The sequence below is a fragment of the Balaenoptera physalus genome (assembly GCF_965194825.1).
Source record: "Balaenoptera physalus genome assembly, chromosome: 9".
In the NCBI taxonomy this organism is placed as follows: domain Eukaryota; kingdom Metazoa; phylum Chordata; class Mammalia; order Artiodactyla; family Balaenopteridae; genus Balaenoptera; species Balaenoptera physalus.
Window position 1 is genome coordinate 27,626,023 of NC_138888.1, and position 23,544 is coordinate 27,649,566.

The following is a 23,544-nucleotide window of genomic DNA, read 5'->3' on the forward strand; positions in this document are numbered from 1 at the left end:
TGTAGAAAAACCCGCTCAGGTAGGAGTTGTGGAGATGCAAATGGCGAGGAGTGAAAGTGGAGTGACAAAGAAATGCACGAAGAAGTATATGAAGTGTCTGTGCTGAGGTTTCTCTTGCCTTCCTCATCCTCACTCATTAGCACCGGATTGCTCAGAGTGAAGAGTTTAATTGATGTGCCTGAAGGAAGAGGCAGAGAGGGAGGGAAGGCAGAGACATGACAGCTGTAGAATCAGTTCAGCTAAAGGACTTGTGGAGAGACCCAGAGAAGGACTGTCCGTGATTGTCTCAAAAGCTCATCTTTCCTTTTCCTTCCCTCCCCTTCCTTTCCCTTTCCTTCTCCAAACATTGAATAAGGGTTTACTTTGGTCCAGACGCTGGGTGGTGCTGGGGGTGAGAGATGATGACTACACGGCCTCTTCCCTCAGAGAGCTCCCTGTCAAGAGGGGAGCCCACTCCTGTTCCTCCACGGCAGTAACAGTCGAAAACCGTAATCCTGCACTCTCCTGGGACCTCCAACTGCTCTTCTAGCAGGCAGCTAGTGTTGCTGGATAACTAAGCAGTGCCCTCGGGGTGTCTGGGTCTCCAGGAGCGGCTGTGACGCCATGATGGTGCTTGTGCCAGTGTTGTCCCCTCTTCACGTAGGTGAGCCGTGTTAGCACGATCCTACCGCTCTACTTGCAGTCTCAGCCAGTGGGGCTATCTAGCTAGGCAGAGCCAACAGACTGTGATAAACGAGTGTCATTCCAAGGAAAGAGCCTTTCGTCTATAGTGAGATTATCAGGCTCAAGCCTTGGTTTTCCCACTCATCAGTCTTCTGGGTAAAAGAATTGAAATTCAGGGGACACGGGTTCGAGCCCTGGTCTGGGAGGATCCCACGTGCCGTGGAGCAACTGGGCCCGTGAGCCACAACTACTGAGCCTGCGCATCTGGAGCCTGTGCTCCGCAACAAGAGAGGCCGCGATAGTGAGAGGCCCGCGCACCGCGATGAAGAGTGGCCCCCGCTTGCTGCAACTAGAGAAAGCCCTCGCACAGAAACGAAGACCTAACGCAGCCATAAATAAATAAATAAATAAATAAGTTAATTAATTAATTAATTTTAAAAAAAAGAATTGAAATTAATCCACACAGTGCCTGCTCAATAAAGATGAGTGGACTGGGTAAGGACAGCCCTAGTCAGAATGCAGCTATCATCTGGAAAGAGTCACTTAACCAATCAATGAATACCTTAGCTTGACTTAGTTCACAATTAGATAGGCAACATCAAACAGATAGATTCTGATGGAAGGGGCAGAAGGAAGAGTCTGAAGCTTGGGGTTCTATCTCAGAAGGGCAGCCTCTGCTTTGGGGAGAGCTGGAAGTTGGGGTGGGGAGGCTGAGAGAGGAGATAGAGGATGCTGGAAAGTCTTCTCCATCCTTCCCAGTGGTTGCTGGTGTTCGGCACTGGGTTCCCATAGCAACCCCGCCTCTACGTTCAGCAAAGCAGTTATTCATGCAAGGCAGAACTGTCATATTTACTTGTTTTCTCACCCACTAAAATGTTAGTTCCTTGAGGGCAGGAGCTATGCCTTAATGACTTTTTAATCCCCAGCACTTAGCACAATGGAATGAGTTAAAGAAGGTGTGAAAGTCAAAGAAAAACTTCATCGATTTGGTAATTTTTCCCAGAGTTCCCAGTTCTCCAACAACAACAAAAAACCCCTGAATTAATAATAGCTATCCTTATTCCAAGTTTATAAGCAGAGAAACAGAGTACCGAAAGGTTAAAGAACTCAGTTAAAAACAAAACAAAACAAAACAACAAAAACCTAGAACAAGTAGAAGAAGAGGCATCAAGAGTTCCCACCTCTCAGTAACTGATATTGTTTCTTTGTCTCCCACAATAGATTTAATAATGAAAGAAAATCAGGTTCTGCTTCAGCTGAGGCGTTTTAAACTTTCCATTTTCTGCAAATAAAGCTCTGTTAGTTGTTTTCAATGATCAGCTTTCTGATAAGAACTAAGGGGATGGATGTCAAATCGTCACTTTGGTAGCTTGTGTTTGATTCAAGTGTATGTGCTAAGCCAGCTTTCCCAATGTATGGAAATCAGTCCCTTTCTCAAAAAGCCAGGGTCTCGCTCTTGGTAAAAACCAAAATCTGCCCAGCTTCTTCAAAGTCCTAGAGAACATCCCTCTCTGTATGACAAGTCACAGTCTGCCCTCTTGATGACCTGGTTGGGTTGACAGATTTCACACTGTTTAAGAATGAAGAGTAAGGAGTGTGCTCTCTGGAGACTCTCCAGAACGATTCTTCAAAGTGTCAGAAAGATCACAGCAGGGCGTAAAGTTCAGAAGTTCAGTTAAGTTTAAGGTCCCTCACCCTGGAAAGTTTTCATTAATTTTTTTTTTCTCTTTCTTGTACATCCCAATGAATGCTGCAGTTGCAAATTTCTCAGCATGACTTGGTCAAAACCCACTCAAAATTATGCCAAGAATCTGCTTTTAAAGCTATGCTGTCAAAATTTGCAGCCCTAGGAGGCTTAGATAATTCAGAAAGTATCCGATTTTCGGTAACCAGATTTCTAGCTATATTGAATTTCAGATTCTTTCAGGAGCCCCAACTCTGAAATATTTTTCGTAAAAGCAACCAAACTCTCTGAAACTTATGTTAAAAATACTTATTCTTTACCAACTGTAAGCCAACAAACTTTACAGTTAACAAGCTGTAAACAATAAAACTCCTGTAATAATAATAAAATAGAATATTTTTATAGTTCTTTAGAAGCCATAGAGCTAATGTTTTATATTTAAGATACTTTAGAACCAAATGCTATCACTGATAAATAGAAAGCTCAAAGTGGATTAATGACTACCCATTAGTCAGCAGTGAAGAGCTTAAACAAGGAAACCCAGGAGTGCTACTGGATTTATGAGATCAGCACGGGAGGCACTTGGGAAATGTTGGGGGCATTTTTGGTCACCACAACGACAGAAAGATTCTGAACGGAATTCAGTGGAAGGGAGCCAGGAACACTGGATGTGCTGAAGGGTGTGGGATAGTTCCACACATCAAAGAGTTGTCCTGTATCTTGTTCCAACTTTTCAACTGCCACTCAGGTATTCATGTAGGTGAAAAGTCTGTTTATAATTATCTGAACCTGGAACCTAATCCTGTTTCCTTGTTTTACATATAAGCACAAAGTATTCTTTTGCAAAGTTTAATATTCCTTTTTCAGGAATGCAACCACTATGCAAATTAAGGGAGGAATGTAATTTTGGCAGGGAGGGGTGGTGGGCAGGACTTTATCAGAAGTTGTTCTCCGTCTTGGGAAATGACCAGTGGCAAAATTGCTTATGATATTGGATTGCGTTACCCACGTAACACCCTTGCAGCAGTCTGTAGTAGTAGCTGTCATTCACAGCGATTCTGCGTGGAGATGCAGTATTTGACTACATCATTGTGCCTTCTAAGGTGGTTATCCCCAAACATTTACATATTGAAAACATTATTTAAGTCACAAGTTGCTTGTATTGTATTTTTGCTTTCTAATACAGCCAGGACCTTAGATTGATTTTTTTTCGAACTTATGTGAACAAGTAGGTTACAGATTTCCTTTCTAGATAGTATCGGAGGACATTATAAATTATGTGCTGTAAAATGGAAGCACTGAGTCTGAGAAGGTTAAAAGCCATTCTACCATATAAAAACTTAGCTGGTGAAGGTGGTAAAGCAACAGACTGCAGTCTTGTAAGAAGGTCCTCATAAGGATGCAGGATGTGTCTTGCTCCAAGCAAGAACTAAGGTCAGAGTCCCCCCCCCCCGTTTCATTCATCCACCAGCCATTACTATGGTCTTTGCCATATCTACTTACACCACTGTGTACCTAGTACCTTTCTTTAAATCAAGTGAGTTCATTTTTACTTAAGTGTATATTGTATTAATTTGGTATCAATAAAAAATAGATTTGATGTGCTAGTTGCATTTTCCCTAGTACATTAAAATAAATATGTAACTATTAAAGGAAGAGATCTTCCTGTAACAAGAAGATCTTCTTGTGTATCCTTTGGTATGTACATCGCACTTTGGGAAATGGTGCTATAAATGAGACATACTAACGAAGGCTATAGGCTTGAAAATACAGCTTAAGGGCAAAGGATGATTCAGTCATATGTTTTAATTTTCTTTATTCCTTAGAAAGAACATATGTTCCTTTTGCTAAAATATATCCTATATATTGCATTTCAATTATTAATGCTTTGTCACAAATATGAATACTTTAGAATGGAATATATGTAATATGGTAGCTGTACCACATAATGTTGCTAGTCTTCATGAAAATACTCTTTACTGAACTCTTATTTGAAAAACTTCTTGTAACAAGGCAAACCTTCAGCCACTGTTGTCAGCATATTATGTACAAATTAACTTTAGTAAAAATAGAATATGCCATCCATAGTAACAAGTCTTTTTGAATAAACACCTTAAATAATATATTTATTCATTCAACAAATATTTGTCAAGCCCCTACCACGTGCAAAGCATTGTTCTGGGCACTAGGATACAGCAGTGAACAAGATAAAGTTTCTTTCCTTGCGTAGCTTATATTTTATTGACATAAGATGGGAATAAAAGCAAAATTGATTTTCATTAGTTCCGAGAAGGAAGACTAAGTTTGGCATCAGGGGATGTGCACACATGATACTGTCATTTGGCATTTAATTTTATACAGCAAAGTGATTTTAATGTTCTTTTGTTTAATGTTTAATGTTCTTTTAACAATATACTATTTTGTTGAACTCATACAGTTCAGTACCAAAAAAACAAACAACCCAATCAAAAAATGGGCAAAAGACCTAAGTAGACATTTCTCCAAAGAAGACATACAGATGGCCAATAGGCACATGAAAAAATGCTCAATCTTGCTAATTATCAGAGAAATGCAAATCCAAACTACAATGAGGTATCACTTTTTGATGATGGTCAGAATGGCCATCATCAAAAAGTCTACAAACAATAAATGCTGGAGAGGGTGTGGAGAAAAAGGAACCCTCTTGCACTGTTGGTGGGAATGTAAATTGGTGCAGCCACTATGAAGAACAGTATGGAGGTTCCTTAAAAAACTAAAAATAGAGTTACCATATGATCCTGCAATCCCACTCCTGGTCATATATCCAGAGAAAACTATAATTTGAAAAAATACATGCACCCCAATGTTCATTGCAGCACTAATTACAACAGCCAAGACATAAAAGCAACCTAAATGTCCATCAACAGATGAATGGATAAAGAAGATGTGGTATATATATATATATATATATATATATATATACACACAATGGAATATTACTCAGCCATAAAAAAGAATGAAATAATGCCATTTGCAGAAACATGGATGGATCTAGAGATTACCATACTAAGTGAAGTAAACCAGAAAGGGAAAGACGAATGTCATATGATACTGCTTATATGTGGAATCTAAAAAAAAAGATACAAATGAACTTATTTACAAAACAAAAATAGACCCACAGACATAGAAAACAAACTTATGGTTACCAAAGGGGAAAGTGGGGGAGGGATAAATTAGGAGTTTGGAATTAACATACACACACTACTATATAGAAAAGAGGTAACCAACAAGGATCTACTGTATAGCACAGGGAACTATACTTGATAATTTGTAATAACCTATAAGGAAAAAGAATATGAAAAAGAATATATATATATATCTCTGAATTACTGCACTGTATACCTGAAATTAACGTGACATTGTAAATCAACTATACTTCAATTAAAAAAAAATATTATTTTGTTGATGCTTTGCACATATGTCTCATCCTGATTTAAAACTCCACTCCACAATGTAAGAAGTGGAATTTAAGAATTCCTTAATACTTCAGCTCAAGTTTTCATCTTTCATATGCAATTTAAATTGTCCTTAAATCACCTTGAGTCACACTTTCTTATTATTCATGCCATTAATATCATTGGTAAATGGTTATCAGAGCCTCTTAATTATCATTTAAAGGAGTATAATGTGCCTTCTCTTAATCTTCTCTATTTAAAACACTTAAAAAATAATACCAATGGGTGATTTAAGGTGGTAAGAGCTGTTAAATAGGTAGTTCAAAAATACTCTAAGAGAACATTCCTGTCATAAGACTATAGTGACATGTCTTACTAATTTCCATATAGTGGGTGTTTTTTACTTACCCAACTATTAATGTTAGATGAAATTCATCCATTGTATTACTCTGTTAGTCATTTCCAAACAGCTGAAATAAAAATCCACTGCTTTAGATTATTTTCAAAGTCTCAGGTGGTACCACTGGCCTGTGCAAGTTCAGCAAATGGGAAGTTTATACATAAGAAAGCTAAAGTCTTCACAAAGATTGGTTTGAAGTTCCAGGTAATAATTGCTATTAAAAATAATTGACTCTGAAGAATTCTAAGATTCTGAGAAGTCATGAGTCACTGAAGAAAAACTAAAAGTTACGTCCCAAATAGCTTTTGTTTTAGGAATTTTTGGTTCTATTATAATTCTTTCAAAACAGGTTATCTGTTTGGCAATTCCCAATTAAGAGAATATTCAACTGACTAGAACATGCTTGTCTTTCAATATATTAATCAACACTTATCTTTTAAGACATTTCCCTCTGAGGTATTATCATGTATTTGTCTTTGAAAATAATTTTTTACATGAAGATTAAGATGCTTTGGCAGTGGTATCAAGAATAGTGTTTACATTTTGGAGACCTAATATTTCTCCTTAAATAATTGTTGCTATAATCAAGAGGGACAAATGTGGTAGAGAAAATACTCTAAGAGAAGAGGTCCTTTAAAAGAAGGAAGTTTGTTGTTTGTTTCCTTTCCACTGTCTGAGCTAAGCCCTTAGAACACTGCCTGACACAGAGCAGGTGCTCAATACATATCTATTTAGTGAATAAATCAATGAAAAAGAGGATCCCAGCAGTCTTAGTGTGTCTGGAGACCTGCCTAAGGAGGATGCCATCATCATCAGGGAGGGTGGTGGGGAGCCTTCCAGCAGAGGGTTATGGGGGATGATCCCTAGAATCTACTGTGTGGCTTTGCAACCTGACTATGTCCCATACAGCTATGTGGACTTCTGCATCTTCTTGGTGCCTCCACTGCCTCTTGTGTCAATTGAAGATAATAATAATTAACAGAACCTACCACATTGTTAAGAGGGATAAATAAGGTTATACATAAAAAGTGCTTAGCACATAGAACCCTCTCAATAAATATCAGCTAATTTGAGTTATAATGATACATTTTATATTGATATCGGATTGAGATCCTGGACTTTCTATGTAACAATTTGAAATAGAATTGGACATCAAGAGCAGTATATGCTGTTTTTATAAAGCATGTCATTAAAGAAGTCTTGCTCTTAGGTACAGGAGATTGGACTAAAGGTGTTGAAGTGGTAGAGAATGCACTTTCATTGTACAGCCAGGAATCACTGGCCATTTCTTTGTAACTTAGTTTTAATATTAAAAAGAAGCAACCACTTGCTGTGCAAGGAACAAGGGAGGAGAAAACGTATTTTTCTTTACACACAAGCCTTCAGTGAGTCTCCATTTTATTTTTTACAGAGTAAACGACAAACTGATATTCAAGACAGCCCCTGGTATAGTTCTAAACAATCCCCATGGTTTAGTAAAAGTTCAGCCTAATTTTACATCAATTCTGATTACATTCCCTTCAACTGTGCAGCTCTCTCCCTTCAACACGACACATTCACTCTAGGATTTGAAGGCACTCAGTTTTGAATGAACCCAGCTTTTCCCCACCTCTGGTCTTTATTTTGAATGCACTTTTAAAAATTTCCACTTATAAAAATCCAACTGTTGTCCAAGTACCAATGCCAACCCCTCCATGAGGTCCTTCACTAGAATGACCAATGCTCTCTCCACGGGAGCCTCCTTGGCACCTGTCAGTTTATCTGGTGTTAATTTAGCTGGTGTTTGTCTGAGTTGTGTACCAGCCTTTCCCCAAGTGTTTTGTTTATCTTTTATCTCCTGTAGCTCATATCCTGGCACTCAGTATATTCTCAATAAATATAAATTGTTTAGTTTACCTTTTCTTCTTAAAAAAAAAGAGAGAGATTTACTCCAGGTCTTCCAAGGAGAAGGTTTTTTGGTGGATTTTTCGTTTCCTGGTCTTTACCAAGAATTGTCTCCAAAATAGAAAACAAAGCAAATCTGCTAAGGCACAAAAGAAAATAATGAGAAAAGAAAAAGAGAGGAGATGGGGGACTTTCCTTTTTCACATGGCAAGGATTGTCAAAAAATGGTAGGTGGGAGAGGGAAGGGGGGTACTAGGGCTTGCAATCTATGCTAAGGTTAAGTTTGTTCTACTTGACGAATTCTTGGTGACTCTTGGGAGGGAAGGTGCTAGAAATCTTCACATTGCCACAGGATCCATAGCCACCGGGGGAAGAAGAGCAAGGAGGAAACGTCTCCCAACCCCCGCCTAGACATAAACTAGCTGCTGCCACAGCTGTCTTCATGTGATGAATTGGCTCCTGTGGGTGGTCATGGGGTGGGTGTGCAGGGCAGAGACACTGGAGACAGAAGTAAAACTTATTTTCATCGCTGGACATTCCTTACAGATTATATTACCCACAGAGCACAAGTAAGCCCAAGAAAGAAGAGAGGAGTCTTTGACAGGAGGTTATCACTTTCTTTGTTTTCAGTTTTGCACTGTGGGAGATGTGGGAGAGCGGCGGCCTGGGGCAGGAATGGTGACAAGCTTATCTATATTGTGACAAGCTTATCTATAACGGTCCACACTGTGAGAAAACGGGAAAGCAATGACACAGACTTAGCTGTCCCAGGTGGGGCCAGGCCACCATGTTGTTGCTGGAATTTTCCTTTTAGTGGCACCACAGCTGTGGTCCAACAGATGCTGAGTGCTGGGGGCCAGGTGGAGCACAGATCTCTCTCTCTGGGCCACAAATGCATGGCCGTCAAGCTCAGAAGGTCCTCCAGTGCCCTGTCTCCACCACGCTCCACCTTGCTTCCTACTTCATGGAGAGATTGAAAGTCACTAGGTGGGACATTCCTTACCATTTTGCTACAAAACCAACAAAACCTCCTACTCTGCAGCCATTCTTGTCTTTGTTCTATCCATTCTATTAGATGAGCTGCCTCCTTTTCTAAGGCCAGTCCCCCTACTACGTTTTCAGGACGTTTTGCTCTGTTGGGGCCCCAACAGAGGGGGGCAGGTCACCCCAAAATATGTCTCAATGGCGTACTGATTATTTTGAATTAAAATTACTTAAGAAACAGCCAATGTAAGAGGGATGCTCTGATTTTCCTCTCTGTCCCCCTGAAAGCAGGAAATCAACCTCTCACTTGAAAGGTGCACTTCTTGTATCTGGAGGTAGAAGGACACCCTGATCATGGACGATTGGGAATTTGGGCTGAGACGCTTGCATAAACAAACCTTATTTCTTCTTTAATTTACAAGCCCAAACTCCGTTTAGATTCTTCACTAACTGGGCACCTCAAACCTAAGTTTCTTCATCCTGTCAATTCCTCACAAATTTATTTTGTGTAAAAAAGTATAAAAGTAGCCTGCTTTGGCCACTTCTTAGGTTCCATTTCTATGAGTCCTTCATGCACATGAATTAAAATTTGTTTCTTTTTCTCCTTTTCATCTGTCTTGTGTCCATGTTATTATTTGTCTCTCCACAAGAACTCAAGAGGGGTAGAGGGGGAAACTTCCCCCTCCCTAACAACTCCCAGTTATGACTTTTCTCTCTCATATATTCCATTGTTCTTTCTCAACTACATCTTTCTCACCATAATTTCAGCATGCTTAAATGTCTTGCAAAAACAAAACCAAAATACTTCCAATCCCATGTTTCCAGCTACCATTTTCTCTCTACCACTTTATTTAGAAACATACTTGGGAAAGAGATGTGTCTGGCATTGCAGGGGGAAGCTCAATAAATATTTGTTGAAAGAACGAATAAGTGAAAGAATGAAAAACTGAAAAGGGTTAATGAATCACTGCCTTCAATATAAGTCAAATGTGTTATGTATTGTATACTCTTCCCACAAAGCACTTCTACATATGGTCATAGAGAAATAGGAATACGAATAACCGTGATAATAAAAGCGCACATTTATTGAGGATCTGTACTGGGATGGCTACTGTGCTAGCACTTTACACACATTTACTCATTACTTTTCACAATAAGCCTGTGAGGTCTGTACTCTTCAATCCTCTTCCAGCCCAGGAAGTTGGAACACAGAGAGGTCTGGGCAGCCGCTGCTGCCAGAATCCAAACCCAGGCAGCTGGCTCCCACCAGCTTCAGGGAGAATCCTTGTTTTATCTTTTCTCTCATCACAAGTGGTAAAAGTTATTTTATATCTTTAAGTTAACGTTTAAATAAGGAAGGCCATGTGACTGTGTGGAAAAACAATGTCAAAAGGCCTGAATCCTGGATCTTTACTCTTTCATTACCTTGCAGTGAGTCACTTGGCCTCTCTGTTTTTTTGTTTGTTGGTTGGTTTTTTGCTTGTAAAACTGAAAAACAGGGCTGAAAGATCTCTTGAGTGCCTTCATTTAAAAGCTTTGTCAAATGTAAAGTGCTGTTTAAATGTGAATTAGAAGTTTGGTTTCAATGTTCTTTGGAATAAACTTCATCTTCAAAGGACAAGCCATCATTGTGAAGTACCATGCATGGCTTCGATAACTACCCAACCTCACAACCTCCAATCAGTTTTCCAAGATAGCCCAGTAAATAATGTTTTCTGGACCATGGCTGCAACTTCATTTTCTGTGTGCTGATATTACTTTATTTAGGAAAAAAGGTAAAGATTCTATTTCTGGTCAACATTGAGTTTTTTTCTTTTCAATACAATTTCATTTTTTTTCTGAATATAAGAGGAATACATGCTTATGATATAACAAATAGAAAAACAGAAAGAGGGAAATAATAATCATCTAGAAATAATCCCTGTTAAAATTCTGGTATATTTTAAAAAACATAACAGATCTTCTTTTAAGTTACGCGATTTGTATCCTGCTTCTTTTTACTTCATGTATTATAAACATTTTGAGAAACCGTCTTTCAACGATGCAGTTTGCATGACAGGAAATAACCAACTCCCCCTGGAGAAAAATTAAAGCAACCAGTGGCAGCCTCACATCTGACTTAAATTTGTCACAATAGTGATTCCATTTCCTTCTTCTTGGGGACAGTTGACAACTGTCCTCAGCTGTCACCACCACACCCTTCTCTTTCTTATCCTTCTCTTTCTTATCAAAGAACACAAGGTCAGGTGATGAAATGAGCAATTTGTCACTTGGCACCGTCTGCCAGAGCAGTAGGAATATTGAAAAACAGAGTTGAAAAGTTGCAAAATCTAGTATTTAGGTGTATAATTACAAATTTCTTGTTAAGTTATAGAAACATTTGTTCAATGATATTGAAGCATTTCATACCAAAAAGGGAATTGTCTAAATGTACTATAAAAAGAAAATTATGATTATAATGTAAGAAAAATACTTAATATGAGTACTTTGCACTTAAAAGGAATGTATGGCATACATATATTGCCTTTGAATATTAAAATTCATATATAAAGAAGAATTATAGTCCAGTATGGTTAAGAATTTGTGTTCTGGCATTGTATTTTTGAGGTTTGAATTCTGACTAACAAGTTATTTCCTGGGAGAGTTATTTCTCCTCTTTGGGCTTCAGTTTCCTCATTTTAAATAGCAGTGCCTACTTCATAGGGATCTTGTGCAGATTAAATGAGTCAATCTGTGCAAAGTATGTAATACAGTGTCTGGAACCTAAAGGCTCCACACATCTTAGCTATTATTATTATCATTTGATATGATATGTGTGTGACGTAACTGACCTATGTCAGTGGTTTCCAAATACTCATAGAAGGTCCAGGTTTGCTGCATCGGATCACCTCAGGATGTTTTGAGAATATACTATCTGTAGATTCAGGTTCAAAGAGTTTGCAGTTACAGTGTGATGGATACTTTCTTGGAGATATGGTGGGAGCACAGAAGCGGGAATAATTAGTTAGCTGGGAGGGTTGAGGGAGTCTTCACAAAGGTCATAATGCTGGGCCAGGGCTCAAGTGGTGAAGACAGACAGACAACTCTCCCTATCCGCAGGTTTCGTATCCATGAGTTCCGCATCCGCGGATGAGGACGGATTGTAAGGGATTTGATCATTCGCCAATTTTGGTATCCACGTGGCCCAGGGCTCCTGAAACCAATCCCCTGTGGATACGGAGGGACGAATGTAGATGTCTCCTAGGAGGAGGTGGCCAGGTAGGCATATACTCAGCAGAGGCAGTAGGTACATCCAAAGTTAAACTACATCTATTGAGGACCTATTAGGAGCCAGACGGGCTGCTGGACACATTGATCTCATTTACCTCTCACCTTGACCCAATGAGTCTGGTGTTACAATGTCCCTCCATATGTGTGGACATTAAGTAGTTTGAGCATCTTTCCCGTGCTCACAAAAGATGTAAGATTCAAACTCAGGTCTGCCTTGCAAGTTCATCGTCTCTTTGCCAGTCTCCTTTGCTGACTGTGGTTCAGTGTGCGCGGGGATCTAGGTGGGCAGCCATGGTGGACCCGGCAGAGAAGCAGCCTGCGGGGGTGTGAAGGCCTCTTATTTCTAGCGCTCGCAGCAGCCCTCCTGTGCTTCTCGGCCTTGGGGAGACTGCAGCCTTGGGGAGCCTTGCTTGAGAGGGCTCCACCGCCAGCCACCTGCATCCTGGACCTGGGGTTAAGCACCTCCCAGGTTAAGGCTGTTGTGGTGACCGTTGTTAGGTGCAGTGACATTGGCCACCTTCCCTTGGGATTTTCCTCTGTAATTGCTGCCACTTTCCTCGGGCATGTGTTCTACTGCCCTCCCTCCTAAGGTTACTTATCAGTAATAAACCACCCAGGTGCCCCAAGGCAATCTGGTTTGCTAGTTAGAAAGGAAACAAGATCTTGATCTTGTGTGTTAACTCTGAGAGCTCAGTTTGGAAACACACAAAAGATTTTAAGGATGGAAACACTGTATTTTTCCATATGTAGTTCAATGGGGACCATGGTGAGTTTTTTAGTTCTTCTGAAACTTTGAGAGTAGGGTGGCAATGAGAGGACATAACCCCTCATTTTGTTTATTTAATGAAGTCACAAGAGATCGGCTGTGACTGCTTCTGGGTAGGTTGAATTTAATTTTATTTAACAAACAAGTCATTCTAGCTCAGTGACTCAGAGGGAAACTTCAGTCAAAAAAACTTGACTTACTCTTGCTTCCCTCTATATTTTACTGTCTCCAGAAATCCAAAGACACCACTATGCCAGAAATACTCCAGGTGGGTTAGGGTTTTATTCAAGGAAATGCTGCAGTAGAAAATTACCATTTCTCTGTGCTGTGTTCAGGTGAGTTAGCAAACCCTCTGGGCTCTGATATAAGCAGCCACGTTTGTACCGAATAGAATCCATGAGCGGAGGGTTGGGGAGAGGTGTCTGAACTGTGATGTCTAAATTATTTCTCACAGAGGAAAAGAAATTGCTGGTGAAACTTCCTTCCTTGTGGGCTTTCTCGTCAACTGTCTTGTGCTTTGCTAAATCAAGCTTATTATAAACTAATACTCTAGAAGCATTTGAACAAAGTAGTCGTTGATTTTGTGATACCTATTCTGGCCATATGGCTCATGGACGGATGTGATTCCCAAATGGAGCTTACAAAACAGGCCTCTCTGCCCTGCACTGCAATCCCTTATTTCCAGCTTTCTCCTGGACATTTCCACTTGACTCTCCTGCAAACAACTTGTCCTGACTGAGCTTACCATACATTCCCCATCACCCTCCACTTTCCTCACCGTTGACCTCACCTCCAGGTTTTCAGATGACCAGACCAACCTCTGGAATGTCCACTCTTCAGTATCAGCACATTTTATCTCCTTTTCTCCACATCATGTCTGGATTTATACCTTTATTTCTACTGCCATCATAGTCTGCCACCTGACTATATTTCTTTTGATTCATTGGGTCTGTTCCCCCTAACGTATGGATGTGAGTTAATTTTCTGAAACACTACTTTATCCACGTTTTTCTTAAAATTCTCTAGCGATCCTGTTTGCTTTATGAATCAAGTTCAAATCCTTTATCTTGGCATTCCAAGCCTTTTCATTTTCTCTCTAGTCAACGTATTTTACTACTTTTTGGACCTTCTTCCTACTCAGTGCTTAATATCTCCCATATGTCAGCTCAGTCTCACTTCTAGGCAATTCCTGAACCAGTCAACACTCTGCCTTATCTTTTAGATTTCAGCATGAGACCATAAAGTCCTCTTCTACTGCTCAGGGCAATTCAGTAATCTCTGCCTTCTCTTGTCTCTGATTTACTGTCCATGTCATTTACTTAAGAAGTCGTTCATTTATGCTCTTGTATGGTCCTTGGTATAATGTGTATTTGTCTTATCCATCTAATAAGGTTGCTAGGTCTTTGAGGGTAGAGGAGTATCTCAAAGTTTCCTTTTAAGCACTCGGAATCTTCAGCCCAGGGATGTAGTAGGTGCCATCCCGCCACCCCCCAGTCCTTGTTGACTGGAAAGGAATTATTCGGATATTTGTGTTTGGTGGATCTGGCAGACTCCAGTCCATTGTCGTCCGAGACAGGAGCTAGTCATCATGTAAAACGCTGTCTCAGCCCGGTGGTTATTGGCGTGGCCCAGGGCACCTTGGCCTCACAGCCTGCTGGGCATAGAGCGAATGTTTGTTGAATGAGTGGATAACAGCCCAGAGGAAATACTGGGCTCACGGATTCAATTGTCTGTTTTTCATCACTCAGATAAAAAATAAATTTGTTAAATGATATCAGCCAGGTTAATAGAAGGCAAGGGCTATTTTCAGTTCTGGCTTTAGAGGGTGAAAACTCTTTCCTTCTGAATACGGTTTTCCTCAGACAGTCAGGGCTACTGCATGATCTCTCTTGACTTCTCTGTTTGGCTCCTCCTTGAATATTGCATCCTCCAACAACACCTACATCTAGTTGAGTAGAAGGGCTGACGACTCTTTCCTGGTTCCTTAGGTCCTGAAGCCCTAAACATTGGCCTCAGTGCGCAGCCCTCCTTCACATCATCGTTGCTTCAGAGCTGCTCATGTTTTAGTTCCTCCAGAAAGCCTTCTCTCATTTCCCAAGATAGAGTTAATTCTTCCTTTCTTTAACTTCCCCCAAGTTTATCACTCTCTCCTCTGAATCTTGTTTACACATATATGTTTCTCGTATTATATGTACTCTTATTCTAGACACATGTATTATTAGATGTATCAGTCATATCAAAATGTATTTGCTTATGTCTCTGTAAATTCCTTGAAGGCAGTGGTTATGTCTCACGTATATTCGTATCTTTGGGGCCTGGCATACTGCTTATCCTAGGAAGCACTCCACTGATGGCCAGTGATAAACAGTGACAGGGAACGAGGAAAACAGTGCGGACACCGTCAACTCTGTCTTCTGCAGTGCAGTGGCATTTCGGTGGCTAACCATCCTACTGGTCTGGCACTTCCGCATCTGAAGTGCTGGGGAGCCTGCAGCCAGAAACCCTGAGTGCCCATCACGGAGTACGTTCCAGGTGAGTCAGAAGGCATCACAACCACAACCACAACCAATGCCTTGCCTTTCTCCCAGAGGAAGGCAAATATTGAACTTTGAAATTGTGGGGCGTTAACCTTGGAGAAGTCTGAGCTGGTCCCAGCCAGCGCCTCCCTTCTCTGCTTGGGGAGCACAGGGCTGGGGGCCGGGGTTTGGGGCTGGTGGGATATCATCCTCTGAGCATGACTTCTTTCAAATCACAGTAACATTTTTTTAAAGGATGTTTTTATTTTTTGTTTTTAATATATATATATTTTTGGCCGCGCTGTGCAGCATGTGGGATCTTAGTTCCCCGACCCAGGAGCGAACCCATGCCCCCTGCAATGGAAGCGCAGAGTCTTAACCACTGGACCGCCAGGGAAGTGTCTATTTTCTGTTTTTAAATTTTTCTTTTTTAAAACAATTTGAGATATAACGACATAGAACATTGTGTAAGTCTAAGGTGTACAAACGTGTTGATTTGATACCTTTATGTATTACAATATGATTACCACTGTAGCGATAGTTAACACCTCTATTCCTTCACCTAGCTAACATTTCTTTTTTTTTGTGGTGAGAACAGTTAAGAGCTCTTGGCAACTTTGAAGTATATAATACAGTACTGCTGACTAAAATCACTATGCTCTGCATTAGATCTTCAGAACTTATTTATCTATTAGTTGCAAGTTTGCACCCTAAACAATATCTCAGCAGTCACATTTTAGTTTAGGTTCTTTACATTTTGTGTGGTTCTCATACGTAACATTAAAAGTTATCATTCAAGGCGGCGGAGGGGAGGGATAAATTAGGAGGTTGGGATTAACATATACACACGACTATATATAAAATAGATAACCAACCAGAACCTTCTGTGTAGCACAGGGAACTATACTCAAAATTTTGTAACAACCTATAAGGGAAGAGAATCTGAAGATAATATATGTATTTATATTTATATCTATATCTGAATCGCTGTGCTGTACCCCTGAAACTAACATGACATTGTAAATCAACTATACTTCAATTTTAAAAAAGTTATCTTTCAGAAGATTACTGAAAGGCTGTCACCATCTGCTAGGAATTCTCTCTTAGAAAATGGAGTTTATAATCAAATTGCCGCCCCTCCCTCTTTAAGATGGGGATATCACTTAGCACCAGATGGTTTGTAACATGCAGGGTGGCTTTTGGTTGACTGTCATTTTGTGAATGTGTTTTATATTTCTGCAGGGTGTAATGTGTTTAGATGGAAGCTTTTAAAAAAGCATTAAAAAAAACACATTTGAGTCTCTGGGTCAGTTCTTCATAAAAAGGTCAATATATATATGTTTGCAAATATTCTCTTTTGGAAATAATGATCAAAGGAAAATATTTTGGTAGCGCTACTAAAACTACCTCATGCCTGAGCAGCTAAAATGGCCCTGCCTGGAGAGGCAGATCTGGAGGAATAGAACTTTAAACATCAAGATTAGCAAATTAACTGACAGGAAAAGCCAAATAGCCAATTAACCTACTACTGCACAGCCTCGGGGCTGGTCTGGAGCTCCAGGCTCTCTGTGGCAGCTGATATTTTGTGCCCTAAAACCTCCAGCTGATGCTCCTTCTTTCTTTCAAGCTCCACAGTCACTGGGCATGTTTGCTTTGTATGTCACTTCCTTTGCTGAGCCAGTGTGGAAATCACATCGTGTTGCTCTGAAGTGGTTGCCACGGGAACACCTCCACCTAGTCATTATCTACTCAGGCTCCTGATTATATTAAGCCAGGAGACAGAGATGTAGCAGGGGTCACTGGAGCCACCTGCTCTGCAGAAACTGTAATTGCTTCTGCGACGTTCACCTCTGGCCACCCGTCTCTCCGAACACTCCTCTACATTTTCCCCTCTCTAGTATCCCCCCAAACAAAGTCAGTAAATGAAGTCAGTACATAGGAAATCAGCATGGGGATAATACGAGCCATTACATTCCCATCCCTCCTGCCCTCCTCCAGTTCTCTGTTTTAGAACCTCATGTGGATTAAAAATAATTGTCACCCTTTTTTCTCATTCTGTTCTGCCTCTCCATGCTTAGAGGTAAAGATGACTCTCTTCTTTAGAAGTCTATAATTCCTGTGTCCCACACAATGGTGCTGAAGCCACAGTTTCCTGCTACTTATCCAGAGAAGCTTCTAGAAATTCATATAGATGCCTCTTTTCTAAATTGTATGAAATATAAATAGGACATGAAACTGGCTATTAACAAGTAATTTTATCTCACATGTTTCTATTGATCTGGATGAATTTCTTATGAGGAGGATTTTCTGATCTTTATCCTCAGATTGCATGTGACATAGGAAGGGTGTTGTCTCAGAGTACTTTTTGGGGGAAAAACCATACAATCCATTGGCCTTGTAATTTATTGTCCAAATCAGGATGTTTTGGGAGTTGAAAGGTGGCATTATTAATAGGTATGCCTAGACAACAGGTGCAAATTAGGACTATCTCCGGCAAACCAGGTATATATTGTCACCTTACATGTAGATGACAGGTACATGGGCATGGTAGTACTATGCCCTCACAGAATATGGGGAAAGGAGCACCTCTTGCAAAAAAAATTTGTGCATTTAGAAATTAAACTTGTGGAGTTTAAAATCTGGATCAGCAAGAGTTTCCCTTTTTGTTTATACTTCTACTGCATGTAAATTTTGTTAATGTGAGTCCATTCTTAAAGTAACGTGATGGCACTGGGAATTGAAAAGAAAAAAAATATGATATTAACAAAGGAAAATAGACTGGACTGAATGTGCCTATAATGATGTCATAAACTCTTTTACCCTGATTAAAAATCTAACTTAAAGGTTGGTAACTTTTTTCTGTAAAGGGCCATATACTAAGTATTTGGGGCTTTGTGGGCCATATGGTCTTTGTTGCAGCTACTCTGCCGTTGTAGGGTGAAAGTAGCTGTAGACAATATATAAATGGATAGGCATGGCTGTATTCCAACAAAATCTTGTTGACAAAAACAGGCAGGGTAGGGACACAGATTAGGTGCATTAGCTGTTGTTTGCCCATCCTTGTTCTAGTTCTCTGTTTGAATATCTAGAGACTGTGTTCTGACAGAAGGAAAGTTATTTTAGATATGAATTCTGATGTCTCCTGTCCTGTTGTGACAGGTTGGGGGCTGTGGCTAGTGGGGCCCATGGAGAAGTACAATGGGTCTTACTACTTAGTGTACATTTTTGCTTCTGCATGTTTCAGCCATTCAAGGCGTAGCTGAGATGGGTGGTAGAGGGTAAGCCACCAGGGACACTTTGGACAGGGAATGGCAGCCATGTAGGTTTCACAGAGCCTTTTAGGAGGAAGGTTGCAGGGATGCAGACACAGGGAAGAGAGGCTATGGTGATTCAGTTTTTCATACAAACATTTTTTTTTTTAAAGTCCTAGATGAGATTCTACCTTGGGAGAGTGTGCAGAACTGCAAGCACCTGAGGAAAGTGGGTCTGTGCCTATTCTTGGAAAAAACTGACTCAAAATTAAGGTAAATTACATTTAAAAATCACTTTAGTTTGGTACTTATCATGTAGAATTGGAATCAGCTGGTAAAACTAAAAGCTTTAGGAGGAAGTCTCAAAATATTCTCAGGGGTTTATTTCAAATTTTTTATAAAGTTATATTTAAAATGTTTCCCTTTAGGCAGAAAGCACACACTAACAACTCAGGCAAACCACAACACGGACATGAAGGAGATCAAAGACAATTAAGTAGACTGTACATGATAAGGCCGTAGGAGACGTGACACATATATCTTATGTGACTATATAACACAGATATGCACACATCTGCTGCTACTTGGTGACAAGCTGCTTTAACTGTAGACTAAGGAAACTGTGGAGAGTGACCACGGTAATGTCATTGGTTCTAGACAATGGAATGGGTAGTATCACAAATAAGGAAAAATCTCAGAGGGCTTCAGTTCTATCTGATTTGTTTGGTTAAATGAAGAGGATGATTGACATTTATAATTATTTAATATAATCTTTTCAAGGGGACCCTTTAATTGGTCAGTTAACAGAAGTTACTAAGATGTCAATAACTATAAAGAGAATATCCTTTCGGATCCTGTAGTCTATCTTGGGATGTGGTTTTTTGTATAGAGGAAAAAAAATTGAGACCACTTAGAAAACAAAGTACAGTGAAGGCAAATTATTATTGCCTTAGCATATGTTACTGATAAAGAAATACGAGTGAAAGAGTTATCCAGAGTGGAGTGCTGAGCAGAGGAGAAAGGGAATTGCAGGATGAATGGCCAACACTGTCACTCGGCGGGTGGGAGGTCATGAGCAACAGGCGAGGTGAATCGGGGATGGAGGGCAGAGAGTCGGGGGAAGGAGGCTAGGGTTGAGTCCAGGTACCAGGAAGTTCCTGGAGGATCTACGGCAGAGGGATGACAGGATGGCACCTGCTTACAGATGGTCTAATATTATGTTGTGAGTAATATAACAGCAAAGTATTACCTGCATTGAGTTTAAATTAAATTTTTAATTTAAATTTTTATAATTTCCAGTTTTTTTCAGCTTAAAAAGTGAAACAAAGTACTTTAAAAAAATCCAAGTGTTACAGAAACCTAAGATGTAGACAGTTAAATATTCCATAATCCCACCTGCAAGGATAACTATCATTAGTAGTTGATGTTGCTCATTAACACTAGGATAAACAAAAAAAGTTTATCATTTGGAACCTTGGAATTATAAGGAGAAATGTCTCCTATTTTCCTAATTTGTTCATGGCGTATATTAGGACCCATGATATAACATCTCATTTACGATTGAAAAGAGGCTTTTTGGTTATTTTCTGCCTCTGACCCTCAGTATGTGATGCCGTTGAGAGTCCTGGTCTATAGGAGACAGTGAATTGGACCCTTGCTTATCCCCGCACTGCTTGGTGGGACCACATGCCTGGGACCTGGAAATCCATACAGGCTAGGGGCTGTCAAAGGGATAACTTCCATGGGTAGCTGGAACAACGTATTCAGGGTTATAAGGCGGGGTAAGAGACACCATCAGAGCTCCCCATAGGCTGTAACCAATATTGCATTAGTCTAGGAACTCAACTGTATCCTCTAAAATGCATTTTTTTGGGTGTGGGTGGGGGAAGCTGTCTCTAGTATGAAAAGAGTTACTCCGAATCCCTGTGTCTCTGAAAGAGCTGAAAAAACAGATATTGCACACTGATATGGGAGGTGGACAAGCCAGGAGAAATACACACGTCCATCTTTCACTGGCCTTTGGCGGATCTAAGGATCAGAAATAGCAAGTTCCAATTTCTCCTAGTAATTTTCAGGGGTCAAGGTAAATCAAATTACCTCTTGAGTTGAACTTGTTTATGCCAAAGGAAAGTAATATTTTGTGGGTGCAACCCAGCACTTTGAAATTTATGGATGGGAAGTGCTATGAGAACCACATGCCAAAAACCTTGGAGCAAGTTGTGAAATTTATCCATTTTCTTCATTCCCCACCCCCAAATCCCAAGTGAAGGATTGTGATAGTTAGAAGACATGAAATCTGGAGGGGTGACTGGTACTGGTTTGGGTTTCCAAAGGAACCTGAAATTAAGAGAATTATGAACCAGAGGTTGAGCAAATCTCCAAAGGAGGAATAGTATATGAAGGGGAAAGTTAGAAATAAATGAACTTCTGAAGTAGTCATAATGGAGGAAGCAGCAGCAAGTGCAGACTGAAAGGTCTTCGCCATGGTGAAGCATTTTACCAGGGATGCAAGAACGGACCTCAGAGACTTAGATTAGATAAAGAAGGGAAAATCAGATAATGGATAGTTACTAAGGGCAGCTGTACAACAGGTTATCCTGTGGGGTTTTAAAAATAAAATAGAATCTCCTCTAGTCTAGTCGTGGCTGAAGGTGGAGAGAATGTCCTGGATAATGAAAGGAATAGCTTCCTCGTGTCGGGCTTCACTGTTTTCAAGATTTACATTTTTAAAGCTGGTATGATTTCACTGGACCCTCACTGAAGCTCTGTGAGGTAGGGCAGGGCCCGAATGACTTCACTACTAAGGAAATCTAAAGACCAAGGGTTAATTTGCAACTGGGCAGGGAGAGATGGAGGAAGGAAGGCGGACCTCCAAGGGTTTTGAAGTTCAGAGGGAAGTGAGAATTTTTTTTTCAAGGAAACATTTGTTCCTTTCCAGGTACACTTGATTACTCACTGTTAAGGAGGCGGAAGTCGATGAATGGGTAGGAGCCGCGGCGTTCAGCAGGAACCCCCGTCTGACCCCTCAGTCGTACATCTCCTAGAAAACAAAATCCAAGCAAATGTTTGAAAACGTTGCCAAGTGTATTCACTTTTCCTCTGTAAATCCTCTTACCCACTTATGTCACTGGAACCTACACCAAATATCAGGAGAAAAATGATTCCATTCACCTTGTTTAAGAGAGCGCTATGTGGGAAGGGATGTTTAATGAATGCTGAGAGTAATGAATTTGGCAATATTCTAACAAATGAAGCAGCACTCCTTTATATTTGCCTGGAAGATAGGTCTGTGAACATTTTGGTAATTTACAAAGTTTCCATAGTCTTTTTTATTCTTCCTAGTGCCATAAAGATGAAGCATCTTAATCTGGAGGACAAAACGGTGCGCTGGGATTATAGCTTTTATTCTAATTAGAAGTTATAATTGCCCACAGTGCTATTTTTCTTGGTTCCAGCACAGTTTGTTTGTTTTTTTTTCTGGCTGGCATCCGCCTTACTTGTTTCTCAGGTTGTATCATTCATTGACCCGCCTGAGAAGCTGCTCAGATCAGGGCCAGTCTAGCTCCGGGTACTTTAGACACTCAGTCTCCCTTGCACTTATGATTCCGTAGAATTTCTAGTCCTTTTTCATTTGTAGGTTTCCTTTAATGTCTGTGTGTTCACTTTCCCTGATTAAGGAAAGTAGTGAAGTTGAGTGGAAAGGTTTCATGTGGACTTCAGAACAAGGTAGACCTTGGATAAACCTGGCTCAGACCCTTGCTACCTGTGTGATCTTAGAAAATTTATTTCTCTGAGCCTCAGTTGCTTCACTTCAAGGTGTCATTGGTTGGAGAATCTAAAATAACACTTGCTGCCTGGAAATAAATGCCGGTTTTACTTCCTTCTACAATCCTGCAAGGCAGGGATCATGCATATTACGTGTTTTCCATTTCTCTGTAGTGCTTTGTGTGTTGTCTGGTACTTAGCAAACTCCAAGTGAATGTCTTCTATTAACAAGAATAGATATAATGACCAAATTCACCAATTAGTACATATAATATGGAATCAGAGGAGAGGTAAAAATACAAGAGACCTAATGTATTTCCGGATGACTTGAATTGGGGAAGGTTTCAGTTCCAAGAGTAATGCCTCCACTTCCATAAACCACTCTTTCCCAGACAAGAGGTGGCACTAGGGCCTCAGCCTACGAGAGCAGGAACAATCTTCTCTCATTAACTCCTGGAGTTAACCAGAGCCTGGATGAGATCTCCATCAGCTATAACCCATGCAACTGACAGTGTTTAAAATATCCCTCACAGATGCGCCTTGTGTACACATGGGCTTGTAAACTGTAAGCTGTGAGCCCTTGGGCTATTCTTTGCTTTGAATTTTATATTGATGCTTTATCTAATGTTTTGTATAATCTGATATTGTAGTGCCATATTGATATTAAAGAACATTACAATTTATGGAACACAGTAAAGTGGGAGGAGGAGAGAAGAGATGGAAAAGTACATTTAAAAATATGAATATAAAAAAATATGAATATAATCTGACATTAAAGAAGAGAATGCTAGTATTTGGTAAATTCATGGGGCTGGATGGTCAATAGTTATAGGAAAGCCACCAGAAAAACCTGAAGAGTTTCCCTCTCCTCGAGTTGTCTTCAACACCTTATGTTTATAACTCTCTAAAGAGTTTACAAAGCACTTT

General features: G+C 40.1%; 1 protein-coding gene and 1 long non-coding RNA gene across 4 annotated transcripts in view; one reads left to right on the forward strand and one right to left on the reverse strand.

The window, feature by feature from the left end:
* PDE7B (phosphodiesterase 7B) overlaps positions 1-23,544 on the reverse strand; it is a gene marked incomplete at its 3' end in the record, with an annotated part of 632,720 nt that overhangs the window by 58,751 nt on the left and 550,425 nt on the right. For all 3 annotated transcript variants that reach the window (XM_082474733.1, XM_082474735.1, XM_082474734.1), the window contains one exon: positions 21,809-21,892. In XM_082474733.1, the coding sequence (XP_082330859.1) occupies positions 21,809-21,892 (84 nt within the window). The remainder of the gene's footprint in view (positions 1-21,808; positions 21,893-23,544) is intronic.
* Positions 500-21,859, forward strand: LOC309666961. Its single transcript, XR_014267425.1, has 3 exons — positions 500-13,420; positions 15,422-19,125; positions 21,791-21,859. It is a non-coding gene; the product is annotated as an uncharacterized lncRNA (long non-coding RNA).